The sequence below is a fragment of the Taurulus bubalis genome (assembly GCF_910589615.1).
Source record: "Taurulus bubalis genome assembly, chromosome: 11".
NCBI lineage: Eukaryota > Metazoa > Chordata > Actinopteri > Perciformes > Cottidae > Taurulus > Taurulus bubalis.
Window position 1 is genome coordinate 20,034,375 of NC_136599.1, and position 22,421 is coordinate 20,056,795.

The 22,421-nt window shown below is 43.0% G+C and overlaps 1 protein-coding gene across 1 annotated transcript in view; it reads right to left on the minus strand.

Annotated features, from left to right (window-relative positions):
• Positions 1 to 22,183, minus strand: part of LOC306743351 (helicase ARIP4-like) — a gene marked incomplete at both ends in the record, with an annotated part of 37,943 nt that extends 15,760 nt beyond the window's left edge. The window contains one exon of the mRNA XM_079225855.1: positions 22,057 to 22,183. Within this exon, the coding sequence (XP_079081981.1) occupies positions 22,057 to 22,183 (127 nt within the window). The remainder of the gene's footprint in view (positions 1 to 22,056) is intronic.
• Between the last annotated feature and the right edge of the window lie 238 nt (positions 22,184 to 22,421).

Consider the following 22,421-nt stretch of genomic DNA (forward strand, 5'->3'; position numbering starts at 1 on the left):
CACCTTTCTTCTCTCTCTCTCTCTCTCTCTCTCTCTCTCTCTCTCTCTCTCTCTTTCTCTCTCTCTCTTTCTCTGGCAGAGACACACTGAACCAGATCTGAGACTTATGTAAGAGCTGGATCATAAATATGGACGGCTTATGAAACACAAGACAGGGCACAAACACTGACACACACACACACCAGAGGACAAGGTTTCACGTAATAATATAAATCAACACACACGCGCATATGTAACCAGTGCAGCCAAGAACTGCCGACACATACACGATTTACAGTTTAAACCATACACACAAGACCTGTTCACTGCATGACACCTGGCAAACACACACACTCACTCCCGCTTAACATAATGAAGCGTGGACGCTGGAAAAACAACTTACATAAAACGTCCCTTCAGTCCAATTACATGATAACAAACTTCTCGATCTGGCTGCTAATGACACCAGTCTGTCTCAGTAGTCTGTGTGTGTGTGTGTGTGTGTGTGTGTGTGTGTGTCTTAGATTGGCAAAACTTGCGATCATTGTGATATCAAGTTAGTTATCGCCTGTGAAGAAAAAGTAAAAAGAATTATTCAATCACAAACATACTGGAGCCCTCGTGTCTCAGAAGAAGGCTAATTTTAGTATGTTAACGGTAAAAAATAAATAAATGGTGAGACATCAAAATACACCTAGTGACGGACATGCTACATTAGAGGTCTTCATGTGTTTCACTCAGCAAGTAAGCAAGTCCTTATCCTGGATCGGAGTTGGCCAGATTATAAATACACACATCAGTCGAATGTCTTTGTTTTGGTGTATTATGCACATCAGAGTTTCCATAGTTGTTTTTTCTCCAGACCTATAAAGACCTCTGTGCAAGAGTGTTAGCCATGCTTCTCAGTGTCACTTCATTTGTTTGTAGATGCCCTGCTGGCGAACGACAAACAGGACTGGTCGCGTTAAACAGAAGGACATTTCCTTTGAGCTGATAATGAATAGTTTTTTTTTTTTACTTTAGATGTGAAATTATCCATTTATCCAAATGTAATAACAATAACAATTAAAAACAGACCTTGAGTTCTAGTCAATCGTAGTGTGAGGTCTTTCTACCGTTTACAGCTTTTTGCTCGTGATCACCTCCACTTATTTCATTATCCCGTGCACTACATGATTTGAGTTTTTCAGATATAAGCTTCCAGACATTGTGTGCGTAGGACAGCAAATGTACACGCTTTTGTGAAACTGGACGCAAGTTGAATGGTTGTAATATTAGTTGGAGATTAGAGTTGCAAAAACAAGAAGTTATTTCGCATAAAGATGTCCCAGATTTGATATACACATCCCCGTTGGGCCCCTCCCTCCCTGAAACTCAACCTTACAGAACAGTTATATAACGATTCCTGAAATGCACAGAGCCTCAACACACACACACACACACACACACACACACACACACACACACACACACACACACACACACACACACACACACACACACAGTGAGCACTCAGAGGGCAGACAGGAATGGAAGGAGGAGAAAGGAGGGAGATGAAAGCTAGGTCATCATTCAAAGAGATACACTTCAGAGTGAGAGGGGGTGGACACACACGCACACACACATGTGCACACACACACAGGTACACACACATTAAAAAAACATGGTGGTGACGCACACAAACAAGCACACACAGACGTAGATTCTGGGAAGCAGGGCTGTTTCCTCTACTCGGGTCAAGAGGAGGGAGAGAGAGAGAGAGAGAGAAAAAGAGAGAGAGAGATAATAGATGATATTAGAGTGTAAGAGAAGTCCTTTTAGTGACTAATAATAATTCTGTACAGGATTTGGGATTTGTGGGAGTGGGTCGGATGTAGCGGGGCGGGCCATTAGAAGAGTGGCCGCAGTTACTTACAGAGTCCAAACATTTAACAACCACTTTAATGGGTTTACCAGAGACGTTTATCTGTTTCCGAAAAGATAAGGACCTCCGGTTGGCTCCGAGTGCAGCTGGATGAGGAGACACACATATTGTGTTGTTTGGCTTGTGTTCATGTATCTAGCTGGTGGAGTTATTGACATTAATAGTTTACTGAAAATGTTCCCCTTTGTTGGACTTTGTTTTTCCTAGAGCAGTTGAATGACGCACAATCACTTGGACGCAGACGGACGTCCTGATTCACACGCACAGACGCACATCTTGGGGGAGAGTCTTAGCGTTCTATGAGCGGAGCGTGGAGACCGCTTATACAACGGACACACACACACACACACACACACACACACACACACACACACACACACACACAACTACATAACTAATGAATCATTCTATACTCGCCACTGAGGACCCAAGAAATCGAAAACTTAGATTGTGTGCCACGCACACACACACACACACACACACACACACACACACACACACACACACACACACACACACACACACACACACACACACACACAGCTTTAATCGCTGATTGTCTGAATTGACAGTGAAGTGTAGTAAACTCCAGGAGAAACTTTCTTCCCACCATGAAATGTATGATAGAAGAAGAGCGTTTTCTACGTTTTCTATTCTAATGATATTGGCACTTTATTTGTCACATTATCAACGTTTTTTTCCGTGGTTTAGCCTGTTGGCTAAAGAGGCCAGAAATAGAAATTTAAGTCACAAACTTCAAACTCAACAAGCAGACTGTCAGCTCTATATTTAAACTCAAGTCTGTGGCTTCATCAGACTTACAACTGTAATTTATCAGGTCAGAGTAACTTAATAACTTTGACAGCTGCCACTAAATGTGCATGAGTCAAGTTGAAGTGATATCTTAAAAAAGTGGAAAAATGGGAGTGGGAGAGCCACTTGTTGCTATGCGACCGAGTCAAACTCAAATAGTCGGCTGCGAGTGATGAGGAGGAGATGCGAGGAGGAATTTGAAGCAAAAACAATCGTGACAATGCGTCCATAAAACGAGATAATAAAATATGAATGCGGTTGACCTGCAGCTCCACTGAGCAGAGAAAGTGTCTCGATGAAGCGCTGAATCATCGTCAGTCACAGAGTAAACAAGCGCCTGCAGAATATTTTCTGAGCCATTAATTTCTTGTGTTGGACACTCACCGTGGGTTTGAGACTTGCTGCTCCTCACAAAACGACACAACATGTAGAAAGATATGCGGCTCCAAAGAATGTGAAGCCACCGGCAACTAATTCATCATTGTTCGTCTGTATTCGTAGTTGTGTGTGTGTGTGTGTGTGTGTGTGTACGTGTGTCTCAGAGGGGAGTTGCAGTGGAGAAGTGTCTTTGGCGACCACAAGGTTATATAACTGCACCTACATATACGTTAAGTTTTTATATAACTCCTTGCGCGGCATTGTTAAACACAACACCGCAACCTTGCAACGACCCTGTGTGTGTGTGTGTGTGTGTGTGTGTGTGTGTGTGTGTGTGTGTGTGTGTGTGGCATTCCCCCAAGTGTGTCTGTGTTTCCGAGAGAAGAGAGAACGAGAGAGGAAGAAAAAGAGAAACCAGACATCGCACTCCCCTATAGAGAACCAATGTATACAGTATCTAAAAGCAGCAAGAATGTAGCGCCTATGAAAACCTCCCAATGTGTTGTCCCATCAACTCCTCTGTGATCGGACAAATTTCTGTTACTAGGTGCGAAAACCCGAGCACGGTTTTCTCTGGACTTCTCGGGAACAGATGGCTGAGCGACTGCCCTCCAGCTCCGGAAAACACCAGGAAAGATTTGAAATCTTTAAAGTCGTCACACAACAATTTTCCCGATCTGCTCCATTAATAGTTTTCTGAGACAAAGCCTGTCTGTGGGTTCCCCCCCCTCTGCGATCTCGTTTCTTAGAAAACCCCCAAAGTAACTGAATTAAAGAGCCACTGTTTTTAGGTGTGTGTGTCTGTGCGTGTGTTCTGTGGTTGCTCCCTGAGCAAACAGGTCCATCTCTTAAGGTCTAAAGTGTCCTGCCTCTGCTCTCTACTGACCAACATACTGAAACCAATCACAGGGCAGAAGTGGACGGCCCGTCTGGGTCACGCCCTGCCGTGTCCTCCAAGCGTCTACGGAAACAGATCCCGGATGACAGCAGACGAACACGGCGGAGAATCCTTCACGTCATACATTTCTCACATGCACGCACACAAATAGAGGACAAACTGTTTGGTTATCCAACAAAGACGGGGCGGGAGGAGAGATTCCAGGAAGTGTGGCAGGAAACAGAGGGATACATAATTATTCGTAAGAGGGCAATTTGTTCGGTTTCCGGTAAGAAACATGAATCAACGTTGTGTCCGCTCTGCTCGGAACCATTAATACATCTATTGTCTCGTAGTTACTCAACGGGTTTTGGAAAACATAAATGGGAATTGTGTAACAACTGACTTCTGAAAAGAGGACAAAACAAGAGTCTGAGGCCACGGGCCAGGTTTGAGAGGAGAGTTCATGGTGAGGGAATCAAACGACCCGCTCACACTTGCCCATCCAAGTACGCCAGTTCACACCCGGGATTCGAATGTGTCTCGAGTGGCACTTGATTTAAAAATAAATGAAAAACAATGTAATTATTGATCTGTGCTTATTTAGAAGGTTTGGACCCTTCAAATTAGAATAAAAGAAAACAATCTAGGTACACCAAGTTACAAAATCATGGTGTGCAATTTAAGCAAAACACATTATTATTATTATCAATATGACAAAAAACCCGGTAAACTGGGGGTCAGCCCAAGCTACTTCTCACGGCAGCTGAATTCGCACGAGATCCCACGAGAATCACGGCATCACATATCCCACAGAAATCCATCTTGTCAGGCTTCAAGTAGCGCAATGGTGTCCAGTAAGACAGAGCGGGCGCCGCGTCCTGTGAGGAGCTAAGGGAAGCCGCAGGTGTGGTTTCAGACAAACAGGACAAACACGCGATTTCCTTAATTTCGTAAAAGGAGATTTCTCTCCATTTTAAAAGACCGATGATTCCCAATAAAAACCCATTCCCAATGAGTTTCACATTATTTATTTAAATTGTAACCTACCAGAACGAAGCGCTCCCTGCAAAAGATAACGAATTCTCCAACTTGCTCGAACATCTAAACATCGTTCCCTTTCATTTTAAGCATCTTCCTGCATCTTTCTGCACACATACCCGTACCATCTAGAATCAAGTCTGCGTCAAACAGAATCACAGACAAACAAGCCAACAAGGCAAAAACCCACGAACAAGCTTTTCTTTACACATGAAGGCCAGACGGTTAAGTTTCCCAGCAAACTGAAACGTGACGTCAGAACACAGGGAAGATTTTATTTTACAGTCACCAGCCGATTCAATTAGGCGTCTGTGTTTAAATGTCAGAAGGGGGTCAACGTGACTAAAACAGATCACAGATGAATGTGAGGTTTGTTAACGAGGTTTGTAGGTCAAGAGTCGAGAGAAACGGTCAAATCAAAATTCGTCTTCCTCTCCTTTTTATTTCCACCTCGACGCGTCTCAAACGGTCGCTGCACACAGTAAGACGAGCGGCTATATTACGAGTTCCACACGCACGCACACACACAAACACACACACACACGCTTATGTAACCGCTGCCTCTGGCTGTTACACAACCAGCATGTTCACAAGAACCTCACATCCTGCACGCACACACACACACACACACACGCGGAACACACTCGAAGGAGGAGGAGCATAGTGACATTTAAAGAACATCTATACTTATAGATACACACATTCAAATATACACACACAGTGGCTCATATCCAGTGATGAGGGCATTCGCCCGAGTGTGTGTGTGTGTGTGTGTGTGTGTGTGTGTGTGTGTGTGTATGTGTGTGTGGGTAACTCTTTTGAGAAGAGTTCATAATGTGCTCTTACTTTTATGACTCTTTTCCAAACTGCAGCAACAAGAAAAGTGAGGGAGATGATTTGATGCGACAGACAGACAGAGAGCGATGGCCACATGAATAAGAAGATAAATGGTATGATGCGTTTATACTTTCTAGTTGAGTTGGAATTATTTTTGTTTGATTTCGTTTCAAGTTGATTAATCTTTTCATGCTTTAAAAATGACACGTAATCAAGTTTAAATTGTGATCATAATATTTAAAAAAGACTGCTAGTCCCTGCCTATCATACGAGACTAAAAGAAGTATAAACGACAAACTTGTGGATTACCACTCACAGAATCTAAAGAATAATAATTACAATTCCACACGTTCTTGTTTCAACTCATCACAGTGTCTGCACGCTGAACTGAGGGAGAAATATCAGAAAGATCAGACATATAGACAGAGACCGCAGGCTCTGTGAGGAACCCGAACCAAACCAAGGAATACTTGTGGAATATAACAGTTGACAAACCGAGATTTATCTGGGTTGCATAACTTGGCTTGAGAAAGGCAAAAAACAACAATTTAAAGACCGCTGGACACACACACACACACACACACACACACACACACACACACACACACACACACACACACACACACACACACACACACACACCTCTTATATAACAGGCTGCCCTGAATGAGTTATTAAGGCTGCTTTATTAGAGCGAGGCAGGTGAGCTATGAAACCGTCCCACTGTGTGTGTGTGTGTGTGTGTGTGTGTGTGTGTCAGAGAAATGACATGACACAGAATGACTGTGATAGAGGGAGAGAGCTGTAGAGGGGTGAGAGGTGGTGGAAAGCTCAGCTTTATAGGCCAGTGTGTCACTGCTGCTGAGAAGGAGGAGGATGAAGAAGAAAGAGGAGGACGCACACGCATGCACACACACACACACACACACACACACACACACACACACACACACACACACACACACACACACACACGTCTGGAGACTGCCACTCATTATCACTGTGCTGGTCACACTACAGCCTGTTACATAAGCTCTTGCTGGTAGCGTTCAGAACACGACGTGTACTTTCAGCCTCTGATCAGTCTGAGAAATCGTTCCTATTTTTAAAAAAAAGAAAGAAATCTTTATAGCTCCGCAAAAATGTCTTTCACAACACATTACACACTTTACACATTATACACTATACAAAGGCATTTTACTGCGTGACAAAAGCGAAGCAAAGCTTTTATAAGTGCTGCGTAAAACATTCAGTAACCGATGGTTATCCAAAACCCCCTTTTCTGTGTCGGCCATAGGTAAGTGGTTGATCGTGGACGTCGTCATTCAGCCGTTTGTACACATCAGTGAGAAGAGACGTCGAACCCTAACAGATGTTCAGACATGTTCAACGCCATTTGAGGACAACAGCGGGTGACGGGTTACATATGTCAGCTTTAACTCCAATGAATGACTAAACATGTCAACTGACGATGGTGTCACATCCAACTCAGAGTCTCCGCCCAGAGTGGCAGCTCTCCCCTCAGGCAGGCTGAACCCTCACCATGAAAATACATTCCTGCCTATGAGCATGACATTTCTCAATAGGTAATGTCGGACGTTGGCCATGGGGGTTGTGCGATATGCCGGCATTGTCAGAAGATGTTGTTGTATGTTTTTATTGACTGTGGCACGATTGGCCCTTAGGGGACATCAAACATACGTCTTATCTAATCGTAACTAAGGGATACAAAAATAGAGTTAGAGATGAAATCTTTCATTTCCATAGATAATCTGTAAGTCTAAAAATCCTGAGCAGTGAGAGACGAACGGAAAGAGCAGAAAAAGAAGCAGAGAAGGGAGGGGGGCACAAAGGGAAAGGCATTGTGCAGCGTTGAGATAAAACAAAAACAAAAGCCATTACCCAACAAAGAGAACTTAAAAAAAAAAAAAAGACAGGATATTTATATTGAAGGAGAAAAAATAATTCCGCTGTATGATCTGATAGAGGGAAGCCGAGAGATCAAAACCCCCCAGACGTCTAGGGAAGTAAGAATTAGAACCATGTGGCCGGACTGGCAAAGCCAACATCCTCTGAGCCGTTATGAAAGCAGCCAGGCTACACGTGTTCCCGGCGCCTGGCCCGACCCGGCGCTGGTCTCAAACTGTACAGGTTGTTCCTGCCCGGCATGCCAAGGCCAATTACAACCAAACAGAGCGTGCGGGGAAAAAAAAGAAGAATCGGTACAAGTTCCTTCCTGTTATATTGTACCACAGAGCTGTTACATTTTTTTCCTCTCCCTTTTTACAATAAGCCATTCTTCACTGATGGACAGATTGTACTCGCAGGAAGAAAACACACACACACACACACACACACACACACACACACACACACACACACAGAGGGAGAACAGGGTGTTCTTTTAGCCTTCATCACCGTTCACCATGTAACGTTTGCAGAGATGGCGAGGCATCAGGTCTCTTTTCACAACCATCCAAACATCCGGAGCAATCCCGAGAATTACGAGCATGTAGAGCAGATATTTTTCATTTCTTCATAAAGGATCCGTGCGAATAATTCTCTAAGCAAACGGCAAGCTGGTGAGAGGCAGACACAGCGGAACACGGTGCACCCTGAGCAAAACCAAAGCAAAACGCAAATTTCTTTTATAAAATAAATGAAAATAATGATCTGATGATCTTTTCAGAAACATGTTTGTTTGTGGACAGCTGTTTTCTTGTCACCTTTAACACTGGGCTAAATGATGTTCAACTGCTTTTGTAAGCATTGTCTCTTCTCCGGCACGTTGGATTTAATATGAACAATACTGAAGTGTTGACTTAGAGCTTTAACTGTTTGTGTTCACATCTATATATTGAGGGACCACTGTATGGGACATTTAAGACAAGGCGACGGGTAAACAATACTAAAAATACAGCCAAGGTCCCCAGAGAGTTTATCTGTCTTTGAGCCACCAGACTTTACGTTTCACCTTCTGAGGCTCTGCGTCTTTGAGTCAGAGATATTGGACGGATTCCCTAAAATTGCCATAAAAAGGCCTGTAAATTCTTGTTCTGTTTGTCTGAAGTGGACGTAAACACCCATCAATTAAAGTCCGCTGTTTGAGCTTTAACTTCAAATCCAATGTGCACTGCAGAGGAATGGCGCTGGCCTACAATGTACAGGCTGCACCTCCCAGGAAGAAGACATCAGCAGAAGGAACCTGCAGAGTCACTGAATGATGCACAGAACACCGATGGTATCCGTTCTGCACACAGGCCTAGTGTCTATTGTCACTTTTTCATCAAACACACCTTTTTAAAACCTCAGACATTTGAAGCAGCGATGTAATGCAGGGTTTTCTGGCCTGACATGAACCTTTACGGTGTACATTCATGGCACAAATAACTGCGTATAGCATTCAAGTATTTAACATTTGAGTCTTTTTAGTGGTACTGCCTTTCTTCAGGGTTTTGCTGGTCTTGAGTATATTGCCTTGGCTGAGTGAATACACGAAGAAATGGAGCACATTACATGAAAAGAAACTTCTTTATAGATTTGTACTTTCATCCACCCAGACAGACTGCAGGCTGCGGCGGCGCTCTGACCCCGCCTGCCTCCTCAAGCTTTACCCCCCTAACCAGCTGGTCTGATGAACCATATGTTTTCCTGCCTCTACATGCTCACACTTCCAGCATGGCCCAGTCCTACACGGCTCCACCAATCACGCGACAGCATTGGTTTAGGTAACCGTAGAGACAGCCAATGACGCGCGAGAGAGGCAACTGGGCACGCGTGGGAGAGACCGGCTGAAAGATGGAGGGACGGCTGACATGGGGCGGGGGGGAAATGGAGAAAATGGGGAGAATATAACGGAGGGAGCAGGGACAGACCAACGTGACTTTAAAGGAGAGAAAATGGGAAGCGATATAAACGCAGAGAGAGGAAACACACGAGGAGATAGATGGGCCGTGCATGCTTAAGTAGTTATGGATCCAGTGTTACACAACAAGGTTAAGTAACTTAACGGGTGTTAATCAGCTACCTTCATTCAAGACACTTCTGAAATGCTTGTAAATATCAAACTCCTCCGTTACATCCTCTTTTACCCACATCCATCTACTCGCTGGATGCCCCTGGAAGTCATGATCTCATAAGATGAACTACCGAGTGTTTCTGCTGCTTTCTCTGCAGCGTTTTCTTCCCGTTCTCGGCGCGTCGCTCCATCTCGAACCGTTCTGCATTCCCTCTCTCTGCTACTTTTCCACCTATCTCTCTTATCTCTTGCAAAAACTTTCTAATCCTTCCCCTCGACAGACAGAAAGGGACACATCCCTCTGTCAACCCTGCCTCATGGGTCGGGGAGGTGATGATGATGTCACCTACCTGCGAATGACTCCGATTCGTCCAGGAGCAGCATGGTTATCGAGTAAAGACAAGAGCTCTTCTTCGCCGCTTTCCTTCTTCCTCTCCTCTTTTATCTCCCGCTGTCAATCTCACAAAATCACCCCCCCTTTCAAGGGTAAAAAACCTTAAAAAGAAGCAAGCGGGAGGTTTATTTCTCCTCTTCTCAGTCTTGTTTTAAACTCGGCTGGTCTTCAATCTCCTACCTCAGTGACTGACTGCCTCACTGCCGACTAGCCGACCGCTCTGCGTGCTCCTCTCTGGTAAATTGCAATGAGAATGTGAGGCAGAGGCTGGCAGTTGAAAAACTTACATAACCCCATCGTGCTGTAGCCGGGGCCCCACTGAGGGGGGACTCGTACAGCTGTTCGCCCGCGACCTCCTCTCCTTTCTAAAAAAACTCCTCCCAAACACAATCAGGAATACGGAGCATGTACGGAAGCAGCCGTTCACACGTTCACGCTGCCTGTTTGTGTGTTTTTGTTGGTCCGTAAAACATACATTTTAGTACACACACAGCTTAACTTGAAAGGATTAATACATGTCTGATGCCAACAGTACTCGTATATTTCATGCTGACACACAAATTCAGAGATGAAGAATTTGATTGTTTCAAGAACTATGTCAAACTAAGAGCCTACTTCCTCTCACACATGGACGCTTGTAAACAACAGGGGGGAGAGGGGCCTCCGTTGACCCAGAGAGACGACAGCTTGTGTGTGTGTGTGTGTGTGTGTGTGTGTGTGTGTGAAGCAGAATGAAGGGCACAGAGGAGGAATGTGGTTGCAGAAATGTGGGTCAAAGTCCCTGAAAAACACGAGCACACTAACTCCAAAAGAAAACAAGGCGGCTGAGCTGAGATGTTATTGAGCTGTATTTTAAAAAGGTAATTTACACTTCACTTTATCTTGGATCAAATGTGTCAAACAATGGCGGTTTTCTCCACCTCTAATAGCCATTGATGTTAAGATGACAAACATCTTTCTTTGTCATCTTAGACGTTAAACGTGATACACCACGGAAAAACAACAACAACAAAGGCTCTTCTACTGGCAATGTAGAAGGAGTCTTGTTCCCACGTCTAAAACATCCTGTTAATTTAATATAATAAAACAAAATAAAAACATGCTAATTTTAGTGGAAAAAGAAAAGGTGAGTTTAAAAAACAAACAAAAAAAAACTCCCAAAATATATATATTCACCTTCGCATCTAGAGAAACTTTAGCACCCGTCTCGAATCACAAAATGTACATTTCTATACATACCGCGTTTGTAAAAGTCCCACACAAACTTTGTGGTGTTTTCTGTTTAGTTGTTAAAATTAATCTGTGGATGTACAACCGCCCACTGACAACCATTCAGCCGTCTAAAGAGAGTACAATATGTCCAGAGGCAAATTTGTCGGATTTCTGATGCTAATTAATCCAATTTGTTACAGTTTTCCACAGACCTGAGGGAACACTGTTATGAAGGGCTACAGGAAACACTTCACCCTGGATTTAAATGGCTTATTTCTCCAACACTAGACGCTGCTGTCAGTAGCGAAAACAGATTTTGAATGAAATAAAAAGAGGTAGAACAAAATCCAGGCCTCTTCTAGAAACATCAGCCTAATGTTGCGTTCACACCAAACGTGACACGATTTTTCACGCCGCGTTTACCGCGCCAGTTTACTCGCACGACAATAAAAGGGTGTTCACACCAAACACGCGTGAATAATCGCGCCACGACAAAGGGGGCGTGGCTTATCTCCGTCACTTCTCTCCGTGAAAAAGAGTTATATTTTCCGCTATCGACTATGGAAGAAATAACCACTAGTTCTGCTTGATACTTCCTCCAGGAACTGTGCTCTCCGGGGCTTATCTCCGTAAAAACACCGTTACCGTTTCCGCCATCCACCATAGAAATAACCACGAGTTCTGCTTTATACTTGTTGTGTAAATTCCACACACATCGGAACATCAAACTCCATCGTTTCTGGGTTCATAATATTATCCGTAGTCCCACAAGAGCGTCTGAATGACGGCCGCTACCAGCGCTACTTCAGCAGCAGTTTGATTCAGCAACAGCAGGACGGCGGTGGTGACGGGCGGAGCTTCTCAACGCTGATTGGCTGATACAACTATGAGTCACGTGATTTGTTTGCCAGAGTTGGGAAATTTCAACTGTTCGCCCCGCGTCAAATGCGCTATTCGCGCCGCCTCAAACGCGTCATTCGTGCCCCGCCCGGCGAAAAATGTGGGTCTTCGCAATCTGTCGCGTCTGTGCATTGACTTTGCATGAAATCTACATGCGCGAATAATTCGCTCCGCGTTTGGTGTGAACACGGCATAAGTCGTGATGCCAATGTCTGCCTGAAAGGGAACAATTTACCCATATAGATGTACTTTCATCCACATAAAGTGGCAGTAAAGTTGTTGTGAATCGAGACAAGAATACTTTTTTTTTGGGAACAAGGATAACTCTCTGCTCTGCCTGAGTAGCCCAAGACTTGGCCCCGCACTACATATAGGTCAGTGTGATAGTTGTGCCAACATACAAAGCACTTTCAGAACTAAGAGAGATGATAAGAAACCAATGTGTGAAAAAAACTAGACAAAAAACTGCCAACTAACGAAAAAAGCAGCTACATACTGAACAAGCGAGTCAAAAAATGATTTAGCTACTCACCCATGTCATGTGGTTGAGAGCCGTTTCTGTCTGCTACTCTGGCGAGAGATCCATGCCTCCCTTTACACTTTCAATCCTAGAAACTTACTCCAGCTGTTACGTGTTCCTCCTTCATGCTGTGAACACAATCAGAGTCCCGTCCAACCCGAGCTTGTCAAAGTGTCTGTGTGAGAAAGTGTGTGTGTGTGTGTGTGTGTGTGTGTGCGAGGCTCTCAACATCGAGCTCTTGTCTCGTCTCGCAGCTTTACCGGCACTCCAGTGAGGACAGAAGGCCATTGGGACAATTACAAAACAATGAGTCACTTGAAAGCTGCCCCTGCCCGTCGTGTGTAGGAAACCCCCCACCTCCTCCCACTTGCTCCGGTTTGTCTATCTACTTCCTCCTCCTCCCTCTCTTTTCTGTCCCTCCCCCGGCCAACTGACACAGGAGGGAGTGTGATGTCAGCGAGCCACGCCCCCTCTAGACAGGCGGCCTTAGGTAACAGGTTTAATGGTGTGAAAGCAGGAAGGGGTGGACAGGCAGAGAGATGGAAAGAGGGTGAGTGAAGGGAGGAGAGGAGAGAGCGTCCGCCACAACATCTGGAAGTGTTGATTTGTGGTCATTTCACTGGAATATTGTGAAGATCACGACTTTCAGCACATTGGAAATAACATCCAATTCCTCGAGACTGGCGGGGATTTTAGTGTATGAAGATAAAACTGTGTGGGAATGGTGAAGAAGATGAAAGAGGAAGGTGTTAACCAGCCAAAATCGTCATCATTCTACCATTCAAACGAAATTAATCAAAATATGATTCCCAACATTAATCACTGTCTTTAGTCTGGACGGACTGAGGCATCTAAAGAATAACTAGACTCTATGTACCTCATATCAAGGCCTGTCCATTTTAAACTATGGTAAGTCAGAAGGTAGGTTGACAGAGCTCTGCAGTAGAATAGATGAAAATCTAATTTGTCCCATTTTTTTGTCTTTAATGTAAACAAAATAATAGCTATTTTTCTCTCAGCAAGCAGCAGTTACTTGGCAATTATAGATCTGAGGTCAGTTTAATCCTGGAGAGTCCATTTCCCACTTTTTAGCAAAACAAACTTTAAAAAGGGGGAGACGACAAGAAGCAGAGATGAATTAAATCAAAATTCTTGTTTGGCTTCACAAGACCAATAAACCCATCATAAACACCACAAATGCCACAATGAATACCATCAACAATGGCAATAGGAATGACAGAGAATTACAGAGAATATATCATTAGGGCTGCAACAACGAATCGATAAAATCGATAAAAATCGATTATCAAAAGTGTTGGCAACGAATTTCATTATCGATTCGTTGTGTCGCGCGATTATTACGCCGGGCAATAAGTCGCGGAGAAGAAAAAAAAGAGCGGAGCAGAGCAACTGGCCGGCCAGCGTTTCTGAGATCGGAGTGAGACACGAGAAAAGCTGAGGTCGTGATCTTCTCAAAAATAGAAGATCTTTGACAAGTCGAGTCTTGGCCAATCAGCGTCTTCATGTTCCTCAAACTTGTTTTTAATGGAAGCTAGTCAGCTTGCTATCACGTTAGCTAACGTGTTTGGGTTGTGTATTGTCGTTAAAGTTACGTTATGTTCCGTTACAGTTCAGTCTTGCTTGTAAAAAAACGTAACGTGATGAAACATGCCGTCACCCCCCGGTCTGGTTCAGTTCACACTGTCACTCGTTAACGTTAAACCGGCACACCGGCGGATCTGGCTGCAGGTTTTTTTTTTTTTTACTCAATGTAGAATGAAGCAAATCATGTAGTTGGGCTTAGCCAACAACGTGACGTCGTGGTCATAAGAGACCCAGAATGAAAGAGTTTAAGGAAGAGGACGCTCTATATGGAGCAGTACAGCTTCCCTCTGTCCAGTATTTCATACATATTGATAAAGCAGGGTATGTAAATGCAGCCTCTGGAGGGATCAATTACAGTAAAAAGGGCTCACATTTGGCAGATGTAAAGCATACATGTGTATGTTTTTAGTGTTAGTCCATTTTGTTGTTTTAATTAACAGCTCAGGGATGTTCAAGGAGCAACCTGTTTGTGCACTTTCTGAAGATGTTTTGCACTGTCACTTCTGTTTTTTAATAAAGGGTTGGAAATTAATGCTTTTTTGATAAAAACATTTTTTTATCCGATTCATCGATTAATCGAAAAAATAATCAACCGATTAATCGATTATCAAAATAATCGTTAGTTGCAGCCCTATATATCATATAAAAATGAAAACTGATGACCATGTTGTGAAAAAGTAAAAGGAAATACATGAAAGATGAGAGGAAGACACAGAAAAGAGAAGTGATAAGGTTGGAGAACAAGAAAGAAAAATGATTGATGAAAGAGTGGAAATTAAAAAGTAAGTATACAGATGAATAAACATTCAAACAGAGGAAATGATGAAGTCAATGAGAGACAAATCCGTGAAAACAAGGGGAGTGGGCTGTTTCAAAACAATCCTGTGAACTTCCGGACCCCTTTAAACCCGAGGTGGTGGTGCGGGATTATCCTCACAGATCACTTTACACACACGAAGGTGAGAGCCCAGCTCCACATGGCTGCACTCACTCACCCACATTGTGGAGCCTGGGGGAGGAGCAGCGCAACAGAGGGGGAGGAGATGAGAGGAGGAGGAGGCGACAGCAGCAATGTTAAGCAGAGGACTGCCCGGCTAAGCATGAACACACACACACACACGGACACACACGGACACACGCACATTCACCTTTGCCCCACTACCACAGTTCTCGTACCCAGCCGCCTCCTCCTGCGAGGAAGGAAAGCTCGCTTTTCACTGTTTACATAACCTACATTCACCAAGAGAGAGAGAGAGAGAGAGAGAGAGAGAGAGAGAGAGAAAGAGAGAGAGAGAGAGTGTATTTGTGGTACTGCTTCAGAAGAAGAATTCAGAACCTTTACTTGACTTATAGTAACAAAATGTCCCTGATAGAAAACCTCAGCTCAATCAATCAATTAACAACCAATCGCATCACAAAAACAACCTCTTTGTTACCAGTCATGTGGCAGTCAAATGGGAAACACACTTCTTCACTTCACCAATCATGTGAACGCACACAGCATCGGGTCGCTTCGTATTTGGCTACAAAGTGGACGAGACCATTGAAGACGCTAAAAACTATGTGTCAATACTATTGTTTCCATTTCTGTTGTTACAGTTATGGAAAAATAATTGTATTAACTATGATCCACTCTGGATCTGTAAACACCAATTTATTTATTTTACGGGGGTTAAAAAGGACTGAGGCTGACGGCAGCAAGAATCCGTGAAATGCTGAGGAGTGAAGTTCAGGGTGACCTTGTGACCTTTCCTCGTCACAACACCGAGGGTTGAGAGCAGCTAGAGGACACACAGGAGCTTCATTTAGGTGGGACGTCTTTGAAAGCAAGATAACATTTACACCACAAGGTTAATTCATTTTTTAGATATGCATACTAAACAACTTTAGTATCTGTTTTGCGGATATAAAATAAAAGTTTTTTTTCTTTTTCTGAGCATGCTGGTTTAAGAAAATCTTACTTCTCTGTGCGAATTTCCTTCCCACATGTGAATAATTTTTTTGGACAGCCATGTCATGAAATGTGATTGTGTTCTGAAAGGTGCTCTTCAATAATAACTAAACTGGTAAAAATACATGACTAGTATATTTAAGATTGTTTTTGTTTTTGCTAAACTGCTAAAATTATTTAAACGCTCCAGGATTTATTGAGAATCATGACATTGTGTTGTAAAGAAAAACATATTAAATCCAAAGCTTAATATGAGTTTACATTGACTGCAAACATTTGGGCTTGTAAAGATCTTATCTGCTGTGTCATTAATTGTCCTTCTAAGTACCAGAAGAATATGAAATAAGATGAGTCTGTCTGAATACTTTCACCCACCAGAGACTCAGATGAGGGATTCCTAAAAAAAAGGCCCGATCGTCATCTGATTATAAAACACACAACGCATGATTCAAAATCAAAGATGGCGTCACGGATGAATTATTCCAACTATTGAAACCTGGTTTGCCATCAAGTCACGACCTCATCTGATCTGAAGTCTGCTCACACCCAAAACCTCATATCTCTCTCTCTCTCTCTCTCTGACAACACACACACACACACACACACACACACACACACACACACACACACACACACACACACACACACACACTCTATTAACTTTAGTGCGGTCCAATTGTATTGACTAAATACAAAATGTATTAAAAAAATTAAAGACGCAAGCATATTTCAATGGATCGTAAAGGAAGACGATCGATTTTTTTTAATAAGCTGTCACTAATTAATAAACATTAATTTTCAGAGTAACTTGGTTACCACATTTTAACCAGTCTGTGGGGTTTCATGTTGCGTTCCAGAAGCTCAAAGGTCGCGGTTGCCGCGGTTGAAATTTTCAATTTCTGAACCCCGGGTGCTGCGAACGTAAACAAAAACCACGCCTGAGGTTTCTTTCATTAGTGTCCATGCAATTGAACTCTCAGCAGTGCAGCCAGTGTCTTTTGGGCATTTGTTTTTTACATTTTCTTGAATCCCTTTTGTGCAGAGAAGATATCTTTCAAAAGGACCTTCAGTATTTGGATCAAGTAACTTGCGAATAACACGGTGTGTCATATTAAGTATAAAGCTGTTTTTTAAGTTTGTCAGTTACTTATTCAACTAACATTTAGGTAAATATAAGTAGCCGGGGGGAAAGAAGTCAAATCTAGGTTCAATATATACTCCAATGCCTGGGGTTCCACCGGTGCAGCGTTGATGGACGGTGATGCATCTTGCCGCTGATTAAACCAACAAGTGTCTGTAACATTCGTGGGAGAAAACATGTTTACTTGTTTTTCTTCAGCGAGAGATTGAGAGTGTATTCTGCTTGCCCACACCTACACACAGGCGGGGGAGCAACAGGCTAATTAACGGACTATTACTCTCCTGCTCTCTGGAGTCAGTGTGTACGTGTGTGTGTGTGTGTGTACATACATATGTGTGTGTGTGTCTTATGAAAGATGTGACTAAATCTCATGATAGCCTCATCTGAGCTCAGAGAGCCAATAACATGCAGCACACACACCTCAGTCTGTTCACACGGACACTTTCTCATACACACACACTACAAACACTGAAATGCACAATGACAAAGTGGGGACACGCACACACACCAGAACAAACATCCCAGCAGACAATATTATTAAATCTAGTGAAATTCACCTAATATCATATCATTATATATAGACTTCATCAGTGGGTTGATATATCTGATACAGCCGTGCAGCAGTTTTCATCACATTTGTCCGACTGTCAGATTTCTCCTCTTTGACCCCCAGAGCTCAATTCTAGGACCAAACGTATTGACCTTGTAAGTGTTTTCCCTCAGACACATCAGAAGTAGTCTCTATGTGACAGATTCTGCATTCATATGTAGAATCTTTTGGTAACGGGACAAGATTTTGGTTTTCTGTCTGTAGTCCACAGTAGTAGAAACTAAATATGTCAGAGCAGCCTTTGGTTGAATGCAGGTAAACGGTTCGCGTGGACAGCAAAAGAGGAGGAACACATTGGCCAAAATGCAATCTGGGAGCCCACCAGCTAAAGTCCGACGTGGATTTAGATTAGCTTAAAATTAGCTTGTAAATTCGACCAGTTTTACATTTTAAAGATGCAGAGATGGGAACATTGTTAGTTTGTTTCCTCATGTTTGGACAACTGACTCGATCTGATCCGGTGAGAGAAGCACTAAACGTGCTCCAACTCGTACAACACATACTTGACGTATCACTCCACGTTTGGCATCACAACACCGTTTATGATGTAGGATTGATTCTAAGACTGAATTTATAAAAATTACCATCTTCCATTCAAATTCCTAAAACTCATACTGTATTCAGTGATTAGCAAAACCTTTTTATGTTTGAGATCTCATTATATTTACACGCTGAACATTTTTTATTTCTGCCTTGTTAATTCTACTCTTGTATCTTTGTTTTGTTTGCTTTGTGTTCAACACTTTGTTACTTTATTATCTATCAGATGACAACATATCGCAGTACGGTTTAGCGATTGAGAAAATGTTACGCTTTTTAAAGCTAAGAACTAGTTGTTCTTTTTGTAAGGTTATCTGCCATTTCATTATTTTCTCAGTATATAGCCAACCTTTATGTTTTATGTTCTATGTATTATTCCCATAAGATTGCAAATGTATGTCCTTACACACATTTAAACCTAGACTGATTTACAATTGGAGTAGATATTTGGGACCAAATTTCAATAATGAATTGAAAATACATCTGGAAGTGATGGAAATAGAAACCATGATAATAACCACATGACTGTTTTATGCTAATCCAGTGAAATTAAATCAAGGTTCTTCACACAGATGTCCTATTATGGTTGGAAAAGTCTGTCTGCAATTGACCCTCCATCTTAGTCAAGTGGTACATTTCCATTGCATCATTTCTAAAATGAGAGCAGACGGGAAACGGTAACGTCATTTCCCACACGTGTGTGCATGTTATGTGATGCCAGTGATCACCAAGACAGCCCAACATGTCTCCTCAGAGAAAACTAACAATGACAAGCAAACAACAAACTCAACTTTCTAAAAATTCACCTGACTGCCTCCCATTTACAAAAACGAGCAAATATAAAAAGCATCACTTTTTGTGTGTCTTATAAAACATGATTGGGGAACCAGAGTGTTCAGGACGACAAATGTAAAAGTTTTCATGAAACAGATGGCGAGTGAAGTGAAGTGAAGTTGATGTTTTCAAATCGTCATAAAGCTTCAATCCATACTTCTACACATTCCCATATTCTATTTGCGATGATGTTGTCACATGACACTATTAAACTCCCACTGGCTTTATTATTGCTGTGTTCTCCTTTTCTCTTTACTTTATAATTACTCTACTCTATACGCTGCTGAAACATGCCTGTTTCTGTCTTTAACATGCATTTCTAAAATCTAAATGGTTTTGTTGAAGAGTGCTAAATTAGAAATTCAGAGCATTATTTTGCTAATGTAAACATACAGTGGAGTAATGGTGTCCTGCTCCTTCAAAGAGGTGGAAACCATGAAGGGCAAATAATACGTAGGTGCTTTAAAAACAGAGAGCAGAGGAAGAGAGATGATGAACTTCAAAGCAGGTGGTTGACGGCATATCCACCAAAGTTGAAGAACACTAACGTACGTAAAGTCATGAAATTGACGAGAAGAAAAATGAATAAAAAAGTAGGGACTGAAGGAATGCGTTGAATGGAGACGGATGAAGGTACATCAGTGAAGATCAGAGGAGGGAAGAGAGAGTGTGAAGACAAGAAGAAAGGAAAACGGCTGGGAAATGACGGGGACGTCAAACCTTGAGGAGAAAAGCGACACAACTCTGAAGGGGGTCGGCGTCCTGGTGACAGTTGTTATGGCAACCGTGGGACAGACGCAGGAGACAGTGAGGGGTGATGATATTACGAGAGCAAAGTAGACTTGCAAAGTGAGGAAGATAAACATGTAAAACATGTAGACACTTTCATTCCTTCCGCCAGCTGATAAGACGCCAGACAGAAAGCTCTTTGAGTCCACCTCGTGCCCTGTGCTGTAAATACATGCAGCGTACAAGATGTCCCTTAAACGCTGACACACTGGCTCAAAAGGTACCGGACCTTAAGGTGAGTAATTGCAGGAAAACAATGTTTCGTGTTGATGATAATAAAAAAAAACGATGTAACTATTGTGGCACAAACCCCAAAAAGAGATTGCTGAAGTCTTTTATGGTTACTTATAAAATGAATGCCTCAATAATCTGCTTGGTTCACTCCATCAGGACAACTGCATCACTGCAGTGCCACCACATACCACATCACAAGTCCTGCATTCATTCAGTGCTGCATGAAGAGGTGCACTACAATGTGGCTGACAAACAGCAACCCGATCAAAGAAGCTGTAAAAACTGGCCTCATCATTTCACAACTTCTACAAAACATCAATACGTTATTCTCATCAACATGCTACACGTGCAGCGCCGCCATTCGTTTCCTCTTAGGAGGGACTGTTCCACTTTTGAAGGGAATCTAACCAGCAGCCTCACAGCCTCAAACCCGCCTCTGTAGCCTTTGAGGTTCTGCCACCTCCACCGGGTCGGTCATACAACGGTTGTGGTAGAAGTGCTTTATGAGCCCCAACACAAGCAGGAAGGCACAAGGACCTCAGGCATGCTAACCACTGAGCTACAGTCACCCTGCTTGTTGGCTGCAAGGCCCTCATTTACGTAACAATAATTACACAACCAATTCCTTTACCATGATTAACTACTTCTAACTTGAACTTGAACTTAATTCTCAAACAGCCCTTTGAAGGAGTGAACGCAGCACAAAATGTCCTCTCTTTCGAGATCTGATCCCAAAGACAAAGGTACGAGAGAATACACACACGGCTCTGTGAGAGGAGGAGTGAAAGCATGAACACGAAAGAAAATCAAAGCGGCAGATTTGAGATTCAAGGACAATCGTTGTTCCTGCAGGTAATCTCACTCCTTCGCTCTCTCATTTAGTCGACACTTAAATACCTCAGAACTTGAGAGGCTTGCACGTCAACTGTAAAAGCACATGGGAGTCACGTTAACAAGGTGCTTTCTGATCGTGCTGCTCCTCCCACTGCATCTCAAAATCTTGAAATGCAAACAAAAACAAAAACACGCTGGGCTGTTCTTTCCCCGTAATTATGTCAAAGTCATCCAAAGACTGACGGCGTTTTAGTTATCCAACCAGACTTGAAATCTTACCTCCTACACACAAACGACTCAGCAGCTAATAGAACCAATGATGATTCATTGGATTATGCAACAAATGCTGGCAACAGAAGAAGTGAGAGGAGACGAAGGACTTTAGAGGAGCCTGTTTCCTGAGGGAGGACAGAAGGCCAAAGGCTAACGTGGAGCGCTCGTCTGGGCCAAGAGCTCCATGTCTTCTAAAAAAAGGGTCTTTGTCGGAAGTAGACACAAACAATGAGTGTAGCAAAACTATGGCCATAATTCTTTGCGTTTTAGGTTGGTTGCTCTGGTTTTGTTTAGGCATTATCAATCCGTGACAGTAGTCACAGAGTCAGACATTTGGAGCATTCCGACTCACCAGGTATCCACTCCTCATCCTCTTCCTCCTCCTCATCTCCATCACTGTCTTCGTCTTCATCAGTGACGTAGCAGATCTCTCTCGCCCTCTTTCCCCCATTCAGACGCTCCTCTTCTTCAGCAGACATCCTGACCCGCAGGCTGCCGCTACCTCAGCATACTGCTCACCTGAAACACACACACACACACACACACACACACACACACACAGGAAGGGTGGGGAATTCCACAAGGAACGTTTGTTAATTCCGCTTTATCCTCAATCCAAAGCCCCCGATAAGAGTGTCACAGGGTGATTTTGCATATATGAAACTAGCAGCATGAAGTAAAACAAAAAGGTACACTGACTCACACGGACTAAAATTA